The sequence below is a fragment of the Canis lupus genome, chromosome 8 (assembly GCF_011100685.1).
Source record: "Canis lupus familiaris isolate Mischka breed German Shepherd chromosome 8, alternate assembly UU_Cfam_GSD_1.0, whole genome shotgun sequence".
NCBI lineage: Eukaryota > Metazoa > Chordata > Mammalia > Carnivora > Canidae > Canis > Canis lupus.
The window spans coordinates 3,325,592-3,346,175 of record NC_049229.1 but is presented as its reverse complement, the minus strand read 5'-3'; the positions used below and the strand labels follow the sequence as shown (position 1 = coordinate 3,346,175).

Below are 20,584 nucleotides of genomic sequence, written 5' to 3'. Positions count from 1 at the left end.
TCCAAACCTTACCTTTAATAACTTTGAAAGGGAAATGCCGTGCTGTGGCGGTGAATCACAGAATCAATTCTGAAAAATAGCGCTTCCAGGCCTTTGCCTTTAAGAAGCTCTTAAAGGCAAAGTGGACAAGTGCCGCTGCTCAGAGCAGCACGTTTTAGGTGGTCTCAAAGACGCGTCTCCGTGTCTTTACCTTTAAGGGTTTCTTAAAGGTGAGGCGTATTCGCGCAGAGTACAAAGCTGGGGGGCCGTAAAGGGGTCTACAAAGTACTTTTCCAGTTCTCGCTTTTAGGATCTCTTTATGGGAGAGGTGGTCAAGCGCGACTTAATAAAAGTCAAAACAGCTCGCGGGCCTGTAGCCCCTCCTGCCCTCCCGAAGCCGCCCGCCCGCCGGCCTGCGTCCTCGCCCTGCAGGCCTCCGCGGCGGGCAGCCAGCCCGGGCACCCGCGGGGCCGAGCCGCGGCCCACACACCCGGGCGTCCCGGGCGTTTTTGAATTCCTAGACGGCCTTCGCGGAGGACGCGGGGCGGGGCGGGGGGGCGAGTGGAGGGCGCGGCGACCATGGCGACCGCCGTGACCATGGCGACCGCGGCTCAGAGCACGGAGAGGTCGTGGCACGACCTGGAGCGCTGCTTGAAGAACTTGGCGTTGCGCGGCACCAGGTTGGCGAGGAAGCGCTTGGCCTTCTTGGTGAGGCTCTCGCGGCGCGCGGGCGGCGGGGGGCCGTCGGGGCAGCCCCACTCAGGCCTCGGGCCCCCGGCGCGGCCCCGGCCCCGGCCCCGGCCCCGCCGCAGCCTGATCTGGCGCACCGCGCCCTCGAAGAGCTCCCGCGTGTTGTGGTGCAGCGCGGCCGACGTCTCGATGTGCTTGCAACTCAGGGTCCCTGCCAGGTGGCGGCCCTCTGCAGGAAGGGACCGGTTGAGGCCCGCGGGCGGCACTGGACCCGGGGCGGGGCGGGGCGGGGCGGGGCGGGGGGGGGGGCTCGGGGGAGGCGCCCGCGGGCCGTAGAGAGGCGCCCGGGCCAGTGAATCTCTCGCAACTGCGAGCAAGGCAGGGATCGGCGGAGGGCGGTGGTGGTGCGGCCGCGAGAGAGAAAGGGGCCTTGGAGACGAGGTGAGGAGTGAAGCATTTAGAGTCTACCCTTAGCCTGCGAAAGGCCATTCTTGGTGCACCCGGGAGGGCCAAGGGCCTTGTGGAGAAAAGGCGACCTGGAAGGGAGTGGGTCCCCGAGAGTGCAGGTATGCATGAGGGACAGCGTACTCACCCTCCAGGGATACCTCCCGCGAGCGGGCCAGGTCGCTCTTGTTTCCGACGAGGATGACAGGGAGGTCGTGGTGGGGCCTCCCAGCTCGCAGCCGAAGGAGGGTCTCTGGAACTTTGGAGAAGCTTCGTCGGTCCGTGACTGAGAAGACGATGAGAAAGGCATCCCCGGTCTGAAGGCAGTGGTCCCGCAGCCACCCCCCTGCGTCCCCCTGCATTGGGCAGAGAGTGGTGGAATGTCAGGCCCAGAGGCACTGGACAACCTGTCCAGCACCTGCATCTCAAGGATGAGGGAACAGCCACCCGCTTAGGCTCACGGGGCTAGTTAATGGCAGAATCTCCGTACCTGTTGTGTGTTTGTGGAGGAGAGAGTGGTTGATGATGTGAGCCCCACCTGAGAGGATGGGGGACAGACGGTAGACCGACCGCGGCAGCCCATCCTACTTTCTTATGCTTAAGCTCTTAATTTAAAAATGAATGCTCTTCAGCTGTATGTAATCTGGCCTCTCCTTTCTATGTACTAATCATTTATGTCCAAATATTCACAAATCCTCACTTTTTTTTTCCCTTCCCTGATATTCCAGAGCCCTGAGCTCTTGTCCTGTCAGATCAGACTCTTTCAGGCTGGAAAATATATGGATGGGGTCGATTTCGGGGTGTTCAGCCTGGCTCGCAGCTGCAGGGTTTGTCAAATTCAGATCCTAACTTCCTTCTGGGTCAGAAGATCCTAGAAAGACAGCAGGCACTCAGTGCCATGGTGTGGGCATTGATGCTGGCCTTTGCTCTCTGAGATGATAAAGATGAAAGTCAGATTCCAGTACATACTGAAACCAGGGCCTGCAGTGCCACCAGCCTTCAGCTACACTCTGCCCGCCCCCCCTCGGCTCTCCTAGGTTCTCACCTGTTCCCAGATGTCATAAACGACCAGAGTCACTTCCTCTTTATCCACCATGATGCGTCTTTCATAGGTGTCCTCTGCTGGGAAATAAGGACAGGGGATAGAACCCATTAGGAGGCTCCTCAACACTTGTGAGACCTGGTAACCAGGGATGCCTCCAATCCCAGCACCAAGGACCCCCTCCAGGGAGGTTGTCACAGAAAGCACTGGAGCAGCTTCTCTTAGATTCTGGCCTCCAGGGACTGCTCATGCCTTGAGCTCTTCCATCCCTGACTTAGGGCTCCACAGGTGCCCTTGACCCTTGCAGGGATTCCCCAAATACCTGGGTTCTCCGGCTCATGAGCACTGTCTCCTTGGAAACCACCGAAAGTGCCCGCTAGGGTGCTCTTGCCCACGCCGCTCTCCCCTATCAGCATGACCTTGAAGATGCCATCCTTTTGGGTGAGGCCTGCCTCCCCTGAGCCCAAGGAGTCAGAGGAACCAGAGGATGAGGCTTGAGGTGGCCAGTCAAGTTCATCTATGGCCTGAGCGCGCCGCAGCTGGTGCTTGTAGGGGACAGGCATACTGCCTCTTCGTCTGGGGGCCCCTGGGGTAGGGGGTGGCCCACCCCGGTCCAACCCTGCCAACAGCTTCTCTCGCTTCTTCAGCAGTGTGGCATCTGTTTCTGGGGGGGGCAAAGAGAAGGAAGCTGTGAGTGTGGGTATGCCTAGCCATCTGCAGAGGGCTCCATCCTGCCTGCTCTGGCCTCAGAGCTCCAGTCGACCACCATGAGCCAGAAGGAGCTGAGAATATTTGGTCTGACCCCTAAAACCAAACTCTTCTGGAAGCCTGAACTGGTGAGGCTCAAAGGAGCTGAACTTTGGCTTATCCAATGTGGTTCCAGCCACAACCTGTTCAAAACATCCTCCATGCAGGGGACGCACCTGTGCACACACTCACACACCCACTCAGGCCTCACAGTGACACACTGGCATACCTCCAGACTAGTCCTCTGGCCTGGGGCCCTGGGACCCTGGGACCAGCAGGGGTGGGGGGTGGGGTGGGAGGTGCTACCCCTCCTTCTCCCAGGAGGTCCTGACTCCTTCTGCTTCCCCAACTAACTGGTAATCCCCACACTGAGGAGGGGTGCAGGGGACAAGAAGCCGAAGCTGCTGCCCAGGTTCTGGGGGGTGGATAGTGGTAGAGTCAAAAACTTTGTGGGGAGTCTCTTCCCAGGGCAGGGCCTTGGCTCTGTATGATGTGCACATTGGGTGTTCCTCTGCCCGCATGTGAGCAGAACTGCCTTTTCCTGTGGCCCTGTAGGTGACCATCCCCCAGTGCATGGTTGTGTGTGAGAATCCTGTGTCTCTGGCTGTCCCCGTGAGTACCAGAGAATCTTCTGTTCGCGGTGAGAAAGAGGGAGGGAGGGAGTGGGGGAGAGAGCGAGAGAGCGGGAGCATGAGCAAGAGGAAGAGTGACAATGCATGGGGTCAGGGTAACTGGAAGAAGAAGGACAGACACAACAAAGGGGGATGATGAGAGGCTGGAAATAGCCCAGGATCGATACTTGGCTGGCAGCCAGGGCCTCCAAGGGCCAGTGAAACCCTTCCAACAAGTCCCCAGGGTAGCCCCCAGCCCGTGGTTCCCAGGCTTGTGGGCTGCCCCTTCCCTTTCCCCCACCCCTCCTGCCCATCCCAGCCTCTTGGGAATGAGGCTGACCTAGGGGCTAAGCACTAGTGTCCCCAGTGAAGCCCTGGAGGTGATGGGAGGGGGGGGATTAGCCGCCGCCCCCCTCCCCCCTGCAACCCCCAGCCCAGCCCTGCCCAGCCTGGTGTGAGCGGGAGGCTTCCCCACCTCCTGAGTTGCTCTTCCCCTTTGCTGTTTGGGTTCAAGCTCCGTCAACCCCCAGTTGTGACCTCCCAGCTTCGGCTCCCACCCCCATGGTTTCAGCTGGAACCTGCCCCGCTCAGTCCTCACCTGGCGTGGGTGTCCCTGGGGAGGAGGCCTGGTGGCTGCCGGAGGGGCAGAGGGCTGTGGTTTCTGTGTCCGTGTCCATGTCAGTGTCGAGGTCCGCGTGCATCGGTGTGCGTGTGCAGCCCGGCGGCTTGCAGTACCCACTCCCTCAGCAGCATTGTCAGCTTTTCCCTTAAATGCCACCCCCATGCCCTCCTCCCCCCGCCCCGACACCTGGGGAAATTGTCCCGCCCCCTGATGAGGTCACACATGCTAATGAGCAGTGATGTCAGCGGGATTCCCTCCTTTCTGTGCCCCCCCCTTCCTTTGTGTCGCTTCCCTCTGGGAGCACACACACTGCTGAGTCTGGTTAAGACCTGAACAAAACGATGTCAGAGGGGCGAAAGAGACGGGGGTTCATAGAAGTGGGGTGAGGGGTCAGTGGGTAAGCGAGCCGAGGACGGCTGGAGGCAAGGACCCAGGGACGGAGAGGTCTTTCTCCAGGAACCGGGACTGTGCGTCTTTGGTCCTTGGACTCCCTGCCTCCTGGCCCAGTGTCCGGCTCAGAGTGGGTGCTCGGTGGGTAAAAGGAGGGCTTAGAGGCAGAAACCAAGAGATTCAGGGTCACCCTGGCACCAAACTTCCCCATCACCCTCTCCTTCCCCCATCCCACCCCTTCTGGGCTAAGACTCACCACGGTAGCTGTTTCCCAATTTGGCCCCCAGGCAGACGGGGGCTCTGCAGGAGAGATGGCTGCCTTGTTTGGGCAGCTTCATTTTGTCACTAGGTTCAGGTGGGTGCAAACCATGTGAGGACTGCCTCCCCTTCTCTGTCGCCCTGCCAAGCCCCCTAACCTACTGTTAATATGAGAACAGAAGGAGGAGATGGAGCTAAGTCCCCTAGAAGTTCCCAAACCCAGTGCCAGCCCCACTCTCTGTGCTCTCTGGGGCACCAACTTGGCCTCTGGGGCTACACGATGATGTCTGCCTCTTTGTGGAAAACCAGGATGGCTTTACTGCTCCTTTTCTGCCTCGGTCCTTTTCCCTTCAGGTTCCAGCTCTCTTTCTTCCTGACACTGCAAGCACCCAAACATACCTTCTAATTTCCCACCCCATGTTTGCCAGGTGCTGTGCTAAGCACCTCCTTGCGTTCTCTTCTTTCATCCTCATGACCCGAAGGCAGAGTGGTAGGTGGGTAGCCTCGCCCCAGATCCATCATGCAGTTGGAAAATGGGGACACTAGGATTCTCACCCCGATTTTCCCAATACCAAAGACTGTTTTTCATCTGCTGTGCTGCCTTCTTTGTCTTGAATATTCCAACTGTCTGCTATTAATGGGAACAGTCTGTATGGTAAATTCAGTGGACTCCTCCAATGGAAGAGACAAAGAGAAATCTCGAACTAATGTGCAGTGACCACTTATCTGGAGGTCAATTCCAGGGTGACATTTGGGGTCTAGGGAAGGCAGAAAGGACTCCTGAGCAACTACCATACTTATGCACTTTACTCATTGGAGAGACTCTCCAGTCCTCACTCACAGCCTACTTGTCCTTCCTTAGTTTCAGTATGTCCCTGTACTCAACATTTAGAGGGGCAAGTGACCCCTGGTGGCCTTGTAGCAGGGGAAGCAACACTACAAAAAACTTTTAAAGCAGTCACAAACATTTAAAAAGTGGTCTGAGGGCATTTGACAAAAAGGCAAACAGCTTCCCTGATACAGTTACAGCCTCTGAAAGCATTGCTATAGAGAAGCCACTGGTTTCTAAGAATTATCCTCAGCTCTCCAGAAAAATGCACATTCTTTTTCAGATGTGCTGAAGATGAACATCATGTTTAGAACAATTTCCTTCCAAAATTAGTTTTAAAAGTTTTAAATTGTAAAGAGGTGAGCTTCACATATCTGGAAAACCCACTTAGGTGGTTGGATTAATTTCTAGGATAACCAGGTGAGGGTGAGTCAGGGGACTGCAGACCCCGGCAGTACTCAGCCAGCCTTGGGTCATAGGAGCAGGCTGGGTTTCATGTTGAACCACCATCTCTTTCTCCCACAGGTAAGAAGTTGTGCGCTTGCCCGTCCCAGCTTCCTCAGGACTGGGAGAGCCTGTGGAATAGTGGGGCAAAGATGAGATTTGGAACTGAATTAGTCCGGATCTAGCTCTGTGTCTCCATAGAGGCCAGGCTAGTCTCACTCCTCTGTGACTGCTCCTGAACCTGTGAATTGGGTTTGTTTATTTATTTATTTATTTTTTTTGTGAATTGGGTTTAAAACACTCATGGCACAGCCTTGTTATGAGGGTCGCCATTAGGCATGAAAAAGGATCTGGCAGTAGGCAGGTTACCCAACTATCTGGTGTTCCCACCACCCCAGGCAGTGTGGCCAGGGGTCCCTCCCCTTCCAGCAGGGTCTGGAGCTTGGTTCAGGTCAATTCTTAAGGACTGAATTCTGGTCTGTGCTCTTACCTCAGATTCCCAGGCTGATCTCCATCTCATGCTGAGAACACCTTCCTCCTCCATAGCCAGAGCCTTTGGCATGAACTCCCCCCACCCCGATATTGGGCACTTTGGATGACAGGGTCTCTGTCCTGACAGGATGTGAGGGTGGTCTCATTTCTCTTTAGGCCTTGGTGCAAATAAAACTTGACTGACTGCCCCCCAGTGCCCCACCTCTCCTGCGTGGAACTCTCTTATTAGTTTCCCCATGCTGCCTGTACAAGGCTAATCCTCTCTCCTCACCAACCTGGGACTTCACTGTGGCTGACAAAAGTGGTGTTACCCCTTGCACCTCCCAGAGCATATTATACCCAGCACCTAGAGAAACTTCTCTCAGGCTCAGGAATCCAGTCAAAGCCCTTCCCAGGGTACCCTTGGGTCCTCCCTCTGGCTTTCTGAAGCATTCCACCAGGAGGAGCCTTCTTTTACCTTCAATCTTTGTCCACATTCAAGTTACAAATATCACCAGGAGGTAAAAGGTCTGGAGCAGTACAAGGGATGAAGCTATTGCTGAAGGTTTTTGGGGAGGCCATGAAGCAGAAAGGAGCAAGGGAGAGGCACAGATCAGGTGATGGGGATGGAAATCAGCATTCCCTGCTTCCCTGGGCCTGACACCAGGGAAACATAAGGACTGTTGACACTTGGGGGAGGCTCACCGGGGGAAGAGTAAGCAAGGATGGGAATCTCTGAACGCCCTTCCCCAATCTCTGGAGAGTGTCTGGAGTGAACAGATTCTGGCTCTTTCCCAGGTCAAGATCCCATGAACCCAGGTCTGTACCACATTCACTCTCTGCCACTTCCCTAGGCTCTTGCTCACAGGGAGGAGGAACAGGCAGCTGGTGCTGGTGTGAGGATGCTGACAGGCTGCAGGGCCCCTCCACCAGAGGGTGAGGAGAGACCATGCCTGCTAGGAAGGGTGAGGGCGAGCCTGAGGGGAGTCTGCTTCTCCAGGGACTGCTTCTGTTAACAAATGCCTCACCTCCACTCTTGGGGGCACCATGTCCACCCCCATAGACTCTGTCTGTATCCTTTGTCCCAGTTTTCATTTCAAACACTGGGATGGTTTGTCACTTCGCTTACCAGAAGCTGAACTCCAACATATCTCACAGATTATTCCCCCCTCCATCATCCCATCATCCTCTCCAGTTCTGCAACTCTGGCCACTGCTGACACTCCTGCCCCTTTTCTCAGGAGGGCTGGGGGTCCAGCCACTAGCCTGAGCCTCACATCTGCTTACTCTACTTATCCTGGGATATTCACCCTCTCTAGCATCCACAACTCTATTCCAACTACTGACAACATTCTTCAGACTTGTTTGGACCCTCTTCTAGGAAGACCTTTTGGATTTGATCAAAGTGATGCCAGCATCTTCACACCCTGAATGTTTGTGACTTTCCTCTCGATTTATCTTTGCCTGCTTTGAATCATCCTGGCTGAGAGTTCATCTGTCTTGCCTAGGACAGACTGTAAGTGCTTGGTGGGGGTGGAGGGTAGAGACCAGGAGTTGTGGCTATGTTCCCCTAGGGACATTCTGCTTCTGATCTGTGCTCTGGGAGTATTCCATAAATGGGAACCTTCCCTATCTACAGGGTCCAGCTGGCTCACCAGACTTCTGGCCTGGTGGGGCATAAAGAGGCTTGCTGCTCACCCCTGGTGTCACTCAAGGTAGAGCTGAGCCCCAGGCAGTGGGTGGGGATGGTGGAGTGCTTAGGGTTCTTGGAATCTTCTTACCCTGAATTGGTAACAGTGTATGGTTAGAAGATGAGTAGGGGGAAGAGGGCAGGAGTTGGAGTGCAGGCCAGAGGCCTTCCTAGGGAGGAGCAAGGTGAGGCAAACATAAGCTGAGATGGCTAAGATTGGGCTCAGGTCATAGCTCATTTACAAAAAAATTAAATTTCTGGCTCCTTTATTTTCAACATTGACTTGCTGGGCAATGACCTAGCTATGGGACAAAAGCATTTTCTGTGCTCTTTTTATGAGCCAGGCCCCGTAGGAAAGACGACAGTAGGCAAAATCTCAGGCTCTGCCCAAATCCTTCCCCTGGGGGCTGGAGGTCTCCACTCAATCAACATTCTGGTGCTTAAAGGCCACTTTCGGGCAGTGGTTTGGAAAGGATGGAGTGTCCAGGCCTATGACCCTTCATGAAATTTACTTTTTAAAAATAGCCACCTGAGTGGTGGTGGTGCAGGGAAACAGTGGTGACAAAGACTATGGTCTCAGGGCCTATGCAGAGGGAGCTCTGTGGGAGCCCATTCCCTGCCGGAGGGATACCTAATGTTACAGCAGCCACACAGGGTCAATAGGAGGCTCAGATGGAGGCTCAGGGAAGGAAGAAGTGGAAGGGAAGCTGAGCTGCCCTCTGAAGGGTTGCTGTCACCACGACCAGAGCCCCCAAGGGAGCTGGGTCACCTCAGGCAAGCAGTGGCTCGTCCTCCGCTTCAACCACCCAGACCCCCGGCTCAGCCAGTGGCAACAGAAGCACATCATCCTCATCCTCTGGGGACAGGACCATTGTGTGGAGTTCGGGTGGCGTCCGAGTTGGTCCTGGGGGCTGAAGGCTGGGCAGGAGGCGGCCTCGCAGGGCCTGCACCACTCCAGATAACAGTGATGGCTCTAGGGGCATGGAGGGCGATGGCCCGGGGGCCTCAGAGGCAGTGGGGGTGTGTGGAGACACACTGGTAGATGAAAGGGGAGCCTTGACTGGCAATGGGGGTGCCTCTTCCCCATCCTGCCCCCCTACCGCCCCACCCTCACAGGCCGGACCTGTGTTGCCATCTAGGGCCTCAAGGGGAGCAGCAGAAGGTGTGACCTGAGATCTGGTCTCAGGGGTCCTGGCTGGGGGGGTGGCTCGAGGAAGCAGGCCCCAGCGGCGGAGCCGGCGCACCAGGCGGCGCATGGAGCGGCCCCGTTGGCGGCGGCGGGCACCTGAGGCAGCCCCTGGAGTCATGTCCTGGCGCAAGATCTGTAGCAGAGAACGCAGGTTGCCTAGCACTGAGTTCTGCAAGAAGAGGAGGCAGACATCAGAGTCAGAGAAGTGAGGAGGTCTGGAAGCCTAAAAGAAGGACAGTATGGTGGCAGGGCCACAGGAGGCTTGGCCACATGAAGAACCAGGGCTGGGAGGTCACTTACATCATTAGGATTCTCTGTAGGGAAGTCCTCGACAGGCGGGATGGCGCCTTGGGCAATGAGCTGCCCATAGGAGGGTGGCGCCTGCTGCTGCACGATCTCAGCCTCCATCCGGGAGAGGGGGGCGAAGATGCTGGAAACAACGAGGGCTGCTCAGTCACAGGTGGTGCCAGCCAGAGCAGCCTGTCTTAGCCTGGACACATCTCTTCCCTCTGCACCCAGGCTGGGACAACTGAACTATGCCCTGGCTATGCCCCAAAAGTCATAGGGAACCCCTCCTTCTTTGAGATTGCTTTCAGGTTCTAGATCTCTGTTCAGAGGAGCACCCTGTTGCCAAGCTGGACAGCCTCAGGAACCAACCCAGAGGCAAGTCACCAGAACCTGTCCCCAGTGCGAGCACCCTCACGGTCTCGCCCTTGGGCCCCGTGCCCAGACAGTGGGCTGCACTCTCACCTGTACTCCTGGGTACGAATGGCATAGAGCTTGCAGGTGCAGCCCAGGGCGATGACCAGCAGTAGGCCGCACACCAGGCTGCCGATGACAGCAGCCGTAATGACCTTGCGGGGCAGGGCATAGGAGCAGTCCCATTCATCACTGCCGTCAGCACAGTCTGGCTGCCCATCGCACACCCACGTCTCATACACACACTTCTCGTCCCGGCATCGGAAATTGCCAGGCTGGCAGTGCCGGCAACGTCTCTCATCTGCTCCGTCGGCACAGAAAGTCTGGTAGTTGCAGCGGTCGGCAGGCAGGTAGCAGGCGGTGGCCCCAGGGGTGCCAGCAGCCCCGCAGGGGTAGTGTCCGGGTGGGCAGCTGGGGCAGTTTTCCTCATCTGTGCCATCGGCACAGTCCCACGAGCCGTCACAGCGCTGTGCCTCACTGTAGCAGCGCTCCCCCAGGCCCTCACTGGCCCCCAGGCCAGCACCCAAGCCGCAGGGTCGATCCCAGGGCAGGCAGTAGCCTCGCACGTGGTAGGTGGCATTGAAGCCTCGACCGGTGCTCCAAGCAACCGTGTGGTAGGCCACGATGGCCTGGCCAGAGAGCGTCTCCACGGTGACAGCCTTGCCATTGCTGAAGTGGGTGAGGCTGCGCAGCAGCCGAGGGGTCTTAGGAGGCCCCGGGCCATCATACACATGTACTGCATCTCCATAGCCCAGGTCCAGGGCTGTGAAGCGCACTGCCAGGCGCCGACCGTCATGGGGGTCTAGCAGCCAGAGGCAGGACTGGGGGTGGGAGACTGAGGCCAAGTGTGAGTAGCCGGGGGAAGAGAAGACCCCGTAAAAGTCTCCCAAGGTGTGATTGCAAGGTGACGTGGGGACAGGGGCTGGGGTCAGGTCAGGGAAGAGGTCTGAGCTGCAACCTGCCTCGTCAGAGCCATCACCACAGGCATCGATGTTGTCGCAGCGCTGGGCCAAGGGCACACAGCGGTGGTTCAGGCACTGGAACTCTTCGGGCAGGCACATCAGCCAATCTGCAGAGGTACCATGAAGGGCTTTTAACACTAGAGCTGGTGGGATCCTCCCCTCCTCCCTGGGGCTTCTACTACCCGTTCTACTAGTTCCAGAGACATCCCTGTCCAGCATACCTTGGCTGTAAGAGAGCAGGAAGCCCTGGCCCATGGGTGCTCTGGCCCCGGCATAGCTGTATATGATGGTGACGTTGCCCCCAGGCAGCTGCAGAGGGCTGGCAGGTGCCTCACACAGGGAGATCTGTGGCTGGAGAGGGGAGCGCAGGATTAAGCGCTCTGAGCCACAGGCCAGGTGCAGTTTTTGGAACCTATAGGGGTAGAGGAGAGCAGGATGTGAGATCTCCTTTTTTTTTTTTTTTTTTTTATTAAGATTTTAATTTTGGGATACCCGGGTGGCTCAGCAGTTGAGTGTCTGCCTTTGGCTCAGGGTGTGGAGCCTGCTTCTCCCTCTGGCTGTGTCTCTGCCTCTCTCTCTGTGTCTCTCATGAATAAATAAAATCTTAAAAAAAAAAAAAAGAAAAAAAAAGATTTTCTTTTTAAGTAACCTCCACACCCAATGTGGAGCTCAAACTCGCAACCCAGAGATCAAGAGTCATATGTTCTACCAACCAAGCTGGCCAGGCGCAACCCCCCGCCATTGATGTGAGATATTCTTTTTTTTTTTTAAAGATTTTATTTATTTACTTACTTATTTATTAAAGCTTTTTATTTATTTATTAGAGAGATAATGAGCAGGGCAGGAAGGAGCAGAGGGAGAAGAAGCAGGCTCCCTGCCAAGCAGGGAGCCCTATGCAAGGATTGATCCCATGACCCTGGGATCATGACCTGAGTTGAAGGCAGACACTTAACCAGCTCAGCCACCCAGATGCCCCAATATTTTATTTATTTGAGAGAGAGAGAATATGAGCAGGGTGAGGGGCAGAGGGAGAAGCGGCTCTCTGCTGAGCAGGGAGCCTGATGTGGGGCTCAATCCTAGGACTCTGGAATCATGACCTGAGCTGAAGGCAGATGCTTAACCAAATGAACCACCCAAGCGCCCCTGGATGTGAGATATTCTTGACCACCAGAATCTTCTTCCTTTCCCAACGTTGTCAGGTCCCTTCTACCCTAAGAAGCACAAGCCCCTGCTCATCCACAATCCAAATCAAATAGCCAAATTAACTCAGCCAAATTCCTTCATAGGCAATGGCAGTAATCCTAACAGAGGCCAATGGCAGTAGAGTATTCTGATTCCTCTGCCTCTACCCAGACTGCCCTCTTTGCTTTTTTCTGGGTAAATTTTTTTTTTAAGATAGATAGATAGATAGATTTATTTATTTATTTAGAAAGAGAGCAAGAGAGCAAGCAAGCTAGAGAGAGAACAGGAGTGTAGGGGAGAGGAAGAGGCAGAAGCAGATTCCCCACTAAGCAGGAAGCTGGATGTGAGACTCAATCCCAGGACCCTGGGATCATGACCTGAGCCGGAGGCAGATGCTCAACTGACTGAACCACCCAGGCACCCACTGGGTAAATTCATGGAGAGTGAATTTTGTGAAGGAAATAGCCAGGTACTAAACATGGGCCCCAATCCTATGGCCCAAGGTCAGAGGAGACAGGGGAGACCTATACTGTTTAAAAGATCTGGGGAGGGCAGCCCCAGTGCCACAGCGGTTTAGCACCGCCTGCAGCCCGGGGTGTGATCCTGGAGACCCGGGATCGAGTCCCATGTCGGGCTCCCTGCATGGAGCCCGCTTCTCCCTCTGCCTGTGTCTCTGCCTCTCTCTCTCTCTCTCTGAATGAATAAATAAATAAATATTTAAAAAAATAAAATAAAATACAAGATCTGGGGAGGCTGAGGAAGGTTCTAAGCCAATTAGGAATAGCTTTTGAAACCCAGGCGAGGATATGCAATGGACTAAAGGATACCTCAGAACAGCCATATTCAAGCCCAAGGGCTGTTTCTAGAGTGCCTGCTATCCTTCAGAGAAGACCAGAGTCCAAGCTGGATGTTTGCCCCACCTCGGCTCCAAATCACTGTGTCTGGGCCAGAACAAGCCAGGCTTTTAGGGCAGACTAAAACAAATCAAATTTTACTCTTCCTTCTGTTGACAGGGATGGAAACTCCATGGAAAAGTGATTCCTGAAGGCTTTCTTTCCCATGGTGAAGGAGGGAGAGGGAGGGAGGGTAGTAATAGGGTCTTGGCCTGCTTCTCACCTCACTGTTACAGTCTGCTCCTTGCTCCCCAGGATGAGCCAGGTGCAGTTGGCAGGGGAGCTGTGGCTGTCCCGGCCCAGGGGCCTCTGTAAGGTGCCCTGCACTTCCAAGAGCACGGCCGGAGGATCCTCACAAGCTGGAGACAGAGGAAGGTAGGGTAGTTGGCTGAGAGTCCATTACTCTCATATCCCCTGCCCCCAGGCTTGAGGCCTCTTAGGGCCTGACCTCTTCAAGAAGGAGCAAGAGAAATTCCACCTCTCCGACCACCCCACCACACACACTCAAATCATAGTTTTCAACTGGCTCCCTTTTTCCCCTACATTCACTATAGCTTCACCTTAAATATCAACACCAGAAACCATCTGGGGGCTGCTTTGGACCAGGAGGAGACCGATATACTGTCTCTACAATCAGGGAGACTACGTTCTGGCTAGGGAGGTCAAGTATGGATACTTGATAAAAACCAATATATTACATAACTACCAAGTGAGAGCTCACACTGGGTCTGTTTCCCCTTTTGTAAAATAAGGGTGGATGATCTCCACTCTAAAACTATGGTAGGTGCCGGACGATTCAGGGAGAGAGAATCCTCCTGGATCTTCTCTCATTACCAAGCCCTTGTGGTCGGTCACAGGGGCATCCTCTACTCACCAGGATTTGGGGAAATGATCCGGTCTGAATGTGCCAGAGCGCCTCCTAGGGGAAGAATGAGAGAGGGCAGGGGAGCGCATCGCCCTTAGTTTTCTTCACCTGAGCAACTCAGGGAGGAAAGGGAGCCATCTGGCACTTCCGGGTAGGTTAAGGGAAGGGGCAGCGGAGCCGGGGAGGGCTGCGCCGGGGGACCTCGAAGGAAGGTCCGGCAGCGCGGCCTGTGGGGGCGGGAGGGCACGGCAGTCTAGGGAAGCCCGCGGGAGGATGCGGGCGGAAGGGAGCGGCTGGCAGCGTCGCAGGCGGCGGCGGGGGCTGGGGGGCGCCGGCAGGCAGGGGAGGGGAGGGGAGGGGAGGGGAGGGGAGGGGAGGGGCGGCAGACGAGGAAGGGAGTGCGAGTGCCCGGGCTCCGAGCCCTAGGGGCGGGGTGCCGGGTGAGTAGCCTCGTTTCGGTTTCTTACCCAGGAGCAGGAGGAGGAGGAGGAGGGTGAAGGGCAGCATCCTGAGCCGTCCGGGGGTGCAGGAAGAGTCCCGGCACTTCTGTCGCCTACCCCGTGGGGAGGCAGCGCCGCTCTGGGCGTCCGGGCCCCCCACGGCCGCCTCCCCGAGGGGGCTGCATGGCCCGGGCTCCCCCACCGGTGCTCTGGATGCCAGGGCTGAGGGCGCGGCGGCGGCGGCGGCGGCGGCGGCGGCGGCCGTCTGGGAGCAGGGGCGGTGCCTCTCTCCAACTTCGGAGTTGTTTTCCCCGGCCGCCGCCGCGCGGTCTCCCGAGGCCGGCCCCCCACGTCCCGGGACTCGGCTCGAGGCCCGGCGCTGGAGCGCGCCCCCGCCCGGAGCCCGCCCGCAGGCCGCGCGCGCTCCTGCCCAGGCCCGGCCGCCACCTGCCGGGGCTCGAGGCCACTTCCTCTTCGGGCCAAACTTTGCCGACGGTCAGCCCCCCGGGCCGGCCCGGGCGCCGCACAACTTCCCCAGCGCGTCCAACCCGCCGGACTCGCGCGGCAGGGGAGCGGGGGAGGGGGACGGGAGGCTCGGCGCGGCTCCCCGGCCCTCGCCCGGGCGGTACCCCTGCCAGCCCCGGGGTTGGAAGCGCCGGGGCGGAGGGAGGGGGCGGGGACGAGCCTAGCCCCGCCCCTGCCAATCAACGCGCGCCCCGCCCCCCGCTCGCCTTAACCCCTTTCCGGCCGGGCGGGGCCGCGTCGGACCCCTCCGCGAGGCGCTCGGCCTCGGCTCCCGGCTCCGCCTGCTCCGCCGCTGCGGGGCGGCGCCTTTGTTTCGGGACGCGTCGGTGCGAGGACCACGGCTCCTTCCGTAGCTGGCGCGTCTATCCTCTGGGCCCTTAAGCTCTCAGTGCTTTTCTTGTTCTAGCGCCGGAGGTCAGGCCGCACTTTTCGGCGTGAGCCTCTATTACAGCAATTACCACGGGGTGTTCCCACGGTTTGTTTACTCCGCTTTCCCGCCTCCGCCCCGCCTCTTCTCCCGGCGCAGAAACTTCCTGTGGGTCGGGGCCTAGACTGTTTGCCTTTGCACCCACGGGGTTCCTCTCCTGCTGAGACACAGTGAGAACCCAGTTCGTGGTAAATAAACGAATAAATGTACCTTCGCCACTTGCTGACTCTGTGATCTTGAGAAAAATCACTTAACCTCTCTGTGCGTCTCAATTGTAAAATGGGGTTAATAGTGCAACTCTTTTAAGACTGTCATTAACGTTTAGGAGGTAATGCTAGTCGAGCATCTAGGAAGTACTTTGTCCCCTGGAACAATGATCATGACTAGTCACTGGAGATGTTTCTTATTTATGCGGGCTGTAACTACTTCTTATTCCTTCCTGTGGCATGGATAGGTAATATTAGTAAACAGTAACAATAGCAAATACTTTTTGAGGTTTTTTTTCACATTTCAGGCATAGATCCAAGCACTTTTCAAGTATTTGCTCTTTTCATCCTCCTCACAGTCTTGTGAAGTAGAAACTACTGTTACTCCCATTTTACAGGTAAGGAAACTCTGGCACTGAGAGGTTAAGAATTTTGCCCAACATCATGAATCTAGTAAATGCTCAAACAAGGGTTTGAACCTAGACAATCTGGCTCTGGACAGAGTGTACGTTTGGATCCTTAACGACTCTACTCTCTACAAATGGTGCAAAACACTTTTCTATCCATGACATTCGTTGTTGGCACCAGTTTTGATATTTTCAAAACTGGAACCACAGTAGGGCCTGAAGCCATAGAGTTGGCTATAAAAAGGCCTTTCTTCCATTTAGACCTTGGTCCCTTGCCAGGGGATGTTGGTCCCTTGGTCTCTCTGTGTCCTCTGCTGTGCTTCCTTTCTGTGCTGCTCTTGGGAATTAATGAGGAGTGACATAGGATCCTGAGAGTAGGAAAAGGATGTTGAGCAAAGAGAAGCAGGGCAAAGGGGTTGGGAAAATTAAAAATAAATATTTAAGTTCTAAAAGTGATCGTGGAAGTTTTAATTGAGTGCTGGCTATCTGTTCTCTATGGTTGGTGGGTGCCTGGAACTCTTTTAAGACGCCACTTAAGGGGGCAGCCCGGGTGGCTCAGCGGTTTAGCACCACCTTCAGCCCAGGGCCAGATCCTGGAGACCCGGGATGGAGTCCCACGTCAGGCTCCCTGTATGGAGCCTGCTTCTCCCTCTGCCTGTGTCTCTGCCTCTCTCTCTCTCTTTCTCTGTGTGTCTGTCATGAATGAATGAATGAATGAATGAATAAATAATAAATAAATAAATAAATAAATAAATAAATAAATAAATAAAATCTTAAAAAAAAAAAAAAGACTCCACTTGAGGGCAGCCTGGGTGGCTCAGCCGATTAGCACCACCTTCAGTAGGGGGAGTGAACCTGGAGACCCTGGATGGAGTACCAGGTCAAGCTCCCTGCATGGAGCCTGCTCCTCCCTCTGCCTGTGTCTCTGCCTCTCTCTCTCTCTCTCTCTCTCTCTATCTCTCTCGTGAATAAATAAATAAAATCTTATTCATGAGAGACACACAGAGAGGCAGAGACATAGGCAGAGGCAGAGGGAGAAGCAGACTCCATGTAGTATAAGCCTGATGTGGGACTTGATCCCGGGTCTCCAGGATCATGCCCTGGTCTGAAGGCGCTTAATTGCTGAGCCACCCGGGTGTCCCTAAATAAAATCTAAAAAAAAAAAAAAAAAAAAAAAAAAGTTAAAAATAAAGATTCCACTTGAACTTCATGGACTTCATGGAACTTACTACAGAAGAGAGGTGAGATATACAAAGAAAGAATCCAGATAGCCATGAGGAGTACCCATGGGAGTGAGTGGGCATGTGGGGGAGTGAGGAGTTTAGATAGAAAGCAGAAAAGGTGGTAGTGAAGTGGGAAAAGTTGTGGGAGGCAGGGAAAGGAGGAAGGGAGAAGGAGGAAGGGAGCCCATGGTCTGGGACACCCAGTAAATGAAAATTTGCCAAAAAATAAAGTCAAGATCTAGGCTGTGAGAGCAATCATTATCATTAGGAAGAAATGGCACCAGGGTAGAATGAACCTTTTTTTTTTAGAACGAACTTTCATTCTCAAAGTATTTAGAGTGCCTTCCAAGTGCAAGGCACTAAACTAGACAGTGGGGTTTCTTTTTTTTTTTTTTTTTTAAGATTTTACTTGTTTATTCATGAGAGACACAGAGAGAGAGAAGGGGCAGAAACACAGGCAGAGGGAGAAGCAGGCTCCATGCAGGGAGCCTGATGCGGGACTGATCCCAGGACTCCAGGATCACACCCTGGGCCAAAGGCAGGCGCTAAACCACTGAGCCACCCAGGGATCCCCCTGGGGTTTCATATTTAAGAGTGAATCCAAGGGGCACCTGGGTAGCTCAGTGGTTGAGCATCTGCCTTTGGCCCAGGGTGTGATCCCGGAGTCCCAGGATCAATTCCTGCTTTGGGCTCCCTGCATGGAGCCTGCTTCTCCCTCTGCCTGTGTCTCTGCCTCTTTCTTTCTGTGTGTGTCTCTCATAAATAAATAAATAAAATCTTTTAAAAAATAAAAAAGAGTGAATTCAAGCCCCAAGACAATAGGAAGAAATTAAAGAGGACCTAGGTGCTTTAAAATGAGTTTTTTTTTTTAATGAGTTTACATTTTAATTAGTCTAGTGAGTTTAAGTGTCTAGGCCCATGTAAATCGCATCCTGGAACATCAAGTACATTTAGGAGTGGGCCTGTGGAGATGTTCTTGGAAAATCTTGAGGAATTATGAAAAATAGTGGAAGTAGTGGGAAATGGGCAGATATTTGGTTTTCAAAATGATAATACCTAACTTTGGTAGACTACCTGCCTGTGGCAGCGCTGTGTATTATCTCATTTAATCCTCACCACACCTCTAGGAAGTAGGTGTATTTTTGCCCTCCTTTTATAATTGAGGAAACTGAGTCATAGGTAGGTGAGATAAGTTGCTCAAGATGAAACTACTAGTACGTGCAGGAGCGAGGTGCTATTGTCTGAATGTGTTCCCCCAACCCCCAAATTCGAATTTTGATTTCCTAACCTCCAAAGATGATAGTATTAGAAGGTAGGCCTTTGGGAGATGTTAAGTCCATGAGATGGAGCCCTCAATGGGACTAGTGCCTTTTATAAAAAAGACCCTAGAGAGGTCCCTCCCTAACCACTATGAGTGGGCGCAGTGAGAAGGTTTGGCAGTGAACCAGGAAGAGGGCCCTCACCTTTAGGTGACCACTGGTGCCTTGATCTTGGGCTTCTCTGTCTCTAGAACTGTGAGCAATAAATCTACCCAGTTGGTGGAATTTTTGCTCTACAGCCCAAATGGAGTAAGACAGAGACTTGCTACTGAGAAGTTGGAGTGCTGTAATAACAAATGCCTAAGAATGTGGAAGTGGCTTTAGAACTGGGAAATGGGCAGAGGCCAGAGGGGCATGCTAGAGGAAGCCAACATTGCCCTGAACAGACTATTAAGGGTGCTTCTTGGGGCCGCTCAGAAGGAGAGAGCTGTATAGACCTCCGTCTCCTTGGATGACCTAAGTGGTAGTGCACAGAATGTGGATAGAAATATAGATGGTAAGGGATCCCTGGGTGGCGCAGCGGTTTAGTGCCTGCCTTTGGCCCAGGGCGCGATCCTGGAGACCCGGGATTGAATCCCACGTCAGGCTCCCGGTGCATGGAGCCTGCTTCTCCCTCTGCCTATGTCTCTGCCTCTCTCTCTCTCTCTGTGTGACTATCATAAATAAATAAAAATTAAAAAAAAAAAAAAAAGAAAAAAAAAAAGAAATATAGATGGTAAAAGTCACTCTGATTGGGTCCCAGATGGAGAGGAGGGACACGTGAATTGGAATTTTTTTTTAAAGATTTATTTATTTATTTACTCATGAGAGACACACAGAGAGAGAGAGGCAGAGGCACAGGCAGAGGGAGAAGCAGGCTCCATGCAGGAAGCCCGACATGGGACTCGACCCCGGGTTGCCAGGACCACACCCTGGGCTGCAGGCGGAGCTAAACCACTGCGCCACCGGGGCTGCCCTAATTGGAAATTTTTAAAGCAACCTCTGTACACATTTCGGGGCTTAAACTCACGACCCAAGATCAAGAGTCACATGCTGTTACCTACTGAGACAGCCAGGCGCCCCAATTGGTTGAAGAAATTTCTAAGCAAAGTGTTGAGGAAGTAGCCTCGTTTCCCTTGAATACTTAAAGTAAAATGCTAGAAAAGAGAAACAATTTAGAGGTGGAATTGTGAATCAAAAAGGATACAGAACTAAATTGGAAAATTCTTATCACCGTCTAATATTCTCTATATATTTTCCTCATTTATCATGTTTACATTGCCTGCTCCTCCTGCAAAAATGTAAGTTCCACCGCGCAGGGATCTGTTTGTTTACTAGTGTATCCCTAGTGCCAAAAACAGTGTCTGACACAAAGTAGGTACTCAATAAATGTTTGCTGAATGAATGCCAGTCATAGGTATATCATGTAGATTACATCTTTTAGCTCACTCAACTACTCTTTCAATTGTTAGCCCCATTTTAAAGGTGAGGAAATGCAAGCCCAGGAAAGTTACATGACCTGCTGGATTCAAACTTGGATTGTGTAACTCCAGGGCCCTTGTTCCTTTTTTTTTTTTTTTTTTTAAGATTTTATTTATTTATTCCTGAAACACAGAGAGGCAGAGACATAGACAGAGAGATCATGCCCTGAGCCGAAGGCAGATGCTCAACCCCTGAGGCCCTTGTTCCTAACCATTATACCATACTGCCCCTCTCTCTGTGCTGGAAGCTATGCTTTATTAAATTGTATTTATTTATTCATGAGAGACACAGAGAGAATGAGAGAGAGGCAGAGACACAGGTGGAGGAAGAAGCAGGCTCCCTGCGGGGAGCCTGATGTAGGACTTGATCCCAGGACCCTGAGATCATCCCCTGAGCCAAAGGTAGATGCTCAACCACTGAGCCACCTAGGTGCCCCTAGAAGCTGTTTTAAAAGATTGATACAATGGGGGTGCCTGGTTGGCTTAGTCGGTGGAGCACAAGACTCTTGATCTGTGGGTTGTGAGTTTTAGCCCCACATTGGGTGTAGAGATTACCTTAAAATAAAATCTT

General features: G+C 53.9%; 3 protein-coding genes across 5 annotated transcripts in view; 1 reads left to right on the top strand and 2 right to left on the bottom strand.

Annotated features, from left to right (window-relative positions):
• Positions 1 to 541: 541 nt before the first annotated feature.
• Positions 542 to 8,324, bottom strand: REM2 (RRAD and GEM like GTPase 2). 3 transcript variants are annotated; one of them, XM_038544156.1, is made up of 5 exons: positions 4,112 to 8,324; positions 2,478 to 2,819; positions 2,159 to 2,235; positions 1,262 to 1,469; positions 542 to 898 (listed from the first exon to the last, which is right to left on the bottom strand). In XM_038544156.1, exons 1-5 carry the CDS (start codon positions 4,212 to 4,214, stop codon positions 591 to 593), a joined length of 1,038 nt encoding a protein of 345 aa, XP_038400084.1. In that variant the 5' UTR covers positions 4,215 to 8,324; the 3' UTR covers positions 542 to 590. The 3 variants fall into 3 exon arrangements, with proteins under 3 accessions (XP_038400084.1, XP_038400085.1, XP_038400086.1); XM_038544157.1 differs by having other exon boundaries at positions 2,159 to 2,232; XM_038544158.1 differs by lacking the exon at positions 542 to 898 and adding an exon at positions 1,604 to 1,651 and having other exon boundaries at positions 1,055 to 1,469.
• Positions 8,325 to 8,465: 141 nt separating this feature from the next.
• LRP10 (LDL receptor related protein 10) lies at positions 8,466 to 15,075 on the bottom strand. The gene is made up of 7 exons (XM_038544149.1): positions 14,474 to 15,075; positions 14,016 to 14,060; positions 13,365 to 13,500; positions 11,288 to 11,478; positions 10,156 to 11,173; positions 9,706 to 9,835; positions 8,466 to 9,574 (listed from the first exon to the last, which is right to left on the bottom strand). The coding sequence occupies exons 1-7, from the start codon at positions 14,511 to 14,513 to the stop codon at positions 8,987 to 8,989; spliced, it is 2,148 nt and encodes a 715-aa protein (XP_038400077.1). The 5' UTR covers positions 14,514 to 15,075; the 3' UTR covers positions 8,466 to 8,986.
• The window catches only part of SLC7A7 (solute carrier family 7 member 7), a 76,422-nt gene continuing 69,923 nt past the window's right edge, over positions 14,086 to 20,584 (top strand). The window contains exon 1 of the mRNA XM_038544154.1: positions 14,086 to 14,157. The gene's annotated coding sequence lies outside the window, so the exon portion shown is untranslated. The remainder of the gene's footprint in view (positions 14,158 to 20,584) is intronic.